We start from the raw sequence: 2,581 nt of genomic DNA, 5'->3' as shown, positions 1-2,581 counted from the left end.
GGAAAAGCTTTTCGTTTATTTGTAATCGAAAAGGGCACAGTTCGCCACTCGCTGAACGTAAAATTACAGTCGAAAAATATCGTTTGACACATGTGAGACGGGAATTTTCAGCTCGTGTGATTGGCAACGTCACACTCGTGGAAATTCCGTCTCACTCGTATCGAAATATACTATTTCTACACTAGTTTTTAGTTTTTACATAGGGGTGGGTGGGGCAAGTGTTTGTCATCGACTTAAAATCCCAATATATTTGCTTATAAACGAAGATATCAAGAATTAAAGTCGATCACAAACGTTCCACTTTGCTCCACCCTCCCCTATTTATAATGGATATCTAACGGATGAGAAATCTTATTTCGATTACCCCTGACTTTAAAAATTCCCAGGAGCCTCCCCTTGAAATGAGTCTAAGGCTCGTAAAATACGCTTGAAAAGAAAGTGTTTCTCATTTTTTATAAAAATTGAAAATTCGATATCTCAGTCATGAGAACAGCTAAAGGGTGGTCCTTGAATGGAATTGTTGCTCTCAATAGATATAGAAAGATATCAAAATTATAGACAAATTAAAAATTTTGACTCAGTTGCCTTGTCTATAAATTGTCGTTTGTGCCATATATGTATACCAATTTTCAGCTCAATCGCTTGAAAACGTAGGCCCTTGGACGTGTTTGAAGTTTTTAACCCGTTTGAATCCCTTCCACCCATCAGGATACTGCGAAGTTGGCTTCTTTCCCACTTTTTTAGGGCCCTTTACAAATACTAAGAACTGTCAGCTCGGTCCGGGTACTATCCAAATAGCATAGCATTGTAAAGTATCCGAAAACTAGCACACCCACGGTAGAAGGGTATAATTTCTGTTAAAGAATTCTCTTCGTGTATACATTATCAAATGAACAAACAATTGCCCAAACGATTTCCATTTTCGTTCTCGACATTTTCCGATCATGCAATCGGGAAAAAACTATGAGAAATTTATCGGTAAATTTTCCGTAAATGTATCGGTAAATTTTCCGTAAATTTATCGGTAAATTCTCCGTAAATTTATCGGTAAATTTTCCTCAAAATTTATCGGTAAATTTTCCTCAAAATTTATCGGTAAATTTTCCGTAAATTTATCGGTAAATTTTCCCCAAATTTATCGGTAAATTTTCTGCAAAATTTATCGGTAAATTTTTCGCAACATTTGTCGGTAAATTTTCCTCCAATTTGGGAATTATTTGACGATTTATTAACCGTAAAATTTACGGATAAAACTTTACCTCAAGTTTACAGATAAATTTTACGGATAATTTCATGAACAATTTCGCTGATAATTTGCCGATTGATGTTATGATATAATCAATCATTATCCGAAAACTTTACCGTCTTTTTGTCGACACAATGTTGACAAAAGATCCGGTCCTATGTCAACAAATTACCGACAAATTCCCGGTAAATTGTTGGCTGGGCGCTTTGTAATTCTCGCGCGCTGTTCTAAATAGCCCCTTCACATCGTCATGAAACGTCTCTTGTGGACTCGCCAAAAATTCTCCGGTGCGCCATGACCCTACTAATTTCGTAATTCTTGTAGCTAACTTCCNTTGAAGTGCTCATACTAAAACAATTGATCGTTATCTTCATAATAGATAATCAATTTGCATCTGCGTTACTGGCGAGTTGCATTCAACAGGAGGAATTCGATAAGGAAAATAATCCTGATGGCTTTGGGGCTCCTAAATACAGTTCTTCAAATGATTTGGATGAATGGAGTGTTCAAAAGCCGCATCCATATTTGGAAGTTCTTGGAAAGTCGATGGAAAGCGAATTGAACTTTGAAGCACACTTAAGTGATGATGATGATGACGAGGAAGTGGTTGTGGAGAAACACAGCACCGAGAAACCTACTGGAAACAAGGACATCTCTGCTACAGGTATGTATTAAGAACTTTTCATCAGATTATGTAAACCCCTAACTTGCTCACTTATTTTTTGACCCCCTTTTACTTGCACACCTGGGTCGATTCGACCCACAAATTTTTGTCAAATATCTCAGCTCCTATTTCTCCGGTGAAGTGGATTTTTCTAACGCATGATAGTTAATATAGCTATCTCCTGACAGAATGCACAGTTATTCCATTCTTCAAAAACAGGTTGAGTAAAATTTTCATCTTAAAAAAAGCGTTTTTCGACAGAATTTCCTAGAGAATTGAATATTTTGTTCTTTCATTAAGACATCAGAAGAAATCGAATTGTATTTATTGGATTATGTGTAGGAATACTCAATAAAAACACATTAGTTTTATTCTTCAAAATAAAACTCTTTAATGATCGCACGCAGAAGGTATATCTTTCTCCAACGAAGTCTCTAGGACGACTAACTAAAAGTCATGATAGTTTTCACTCTCTGGACCCATTTGACAAAAGGCCCTTGTTTCAATTTTCTTCAGCCTCTCCTTTGTGACTCACCATGAGGACTGTTTTTCTTCACGTCTCTATTTTCTAAGAAAAGCCATAAATGTCACCCTGAGTGTTTGGGTGGAAAAGAGAAAATGTTTAACTAAACTAAGAAATTAATTTTTGTATTCAGGCATGAATTCCAACA

The 2,581-nt window shown here is 36.2% G+C and overlaps 2 protein-coding genes across 2 annotated transcripts in view; one reads left to right on the top strand and one right to left on the bottom strand.

Annotated features, from left to right (window-relative positions):
- Positions 1 to 1,625: 1,625 nt before the first annotated feature.
- On the top strand, positions 1,626 to 2,228 carry LOC107044869 (the record flags this gene model as incomplete). Its single annotated transcript, XM_015266928.1, has 2 exons — positions 1,626 to 1,910; positions 2,033 to 2,228. Coding segments are annotated over 2 exons (332 nt in total), but the record flags the coding sequence as incomplete, so codon positions are not given.
- LOC107044868 (integral membrane protein GPR155-like) overlaps positions 2,149 to 2,581 on the bottom strand; it is an 8,535-nt gene continuing 8,102 nt past the window's right edge. The window contains exon 4 of the mRNA XM_015266927.1: positions 2,149 to 2,177. Within this exon, the coding sequence (XP_015122413.1) occupies positions 2,149 to 2,177 (29 nt within the window). The remainder of the gene's footprint in view (positions 2,178 to 2,581) is intronic.

Source organism: Diachasma alloeum, unplaced genomic scaffold (genome assembly GCF_001412515.2).
Source record: "Diachasma alloeum isolate Michigan unplaced genomic scaffold, Dall2.0 Dall_scaffold_00829, whole genome shotgun sequence".
Taxonomy (NCBI): Eukaryota; Metazoa; Arthropoda; class Insecta; order Hymenoptera; family Braconidae; genus Diachasma; species Diachasma alloeum.
This window is presented reverse-complemented; position numbering and strand designations above follow the sequence as displayed.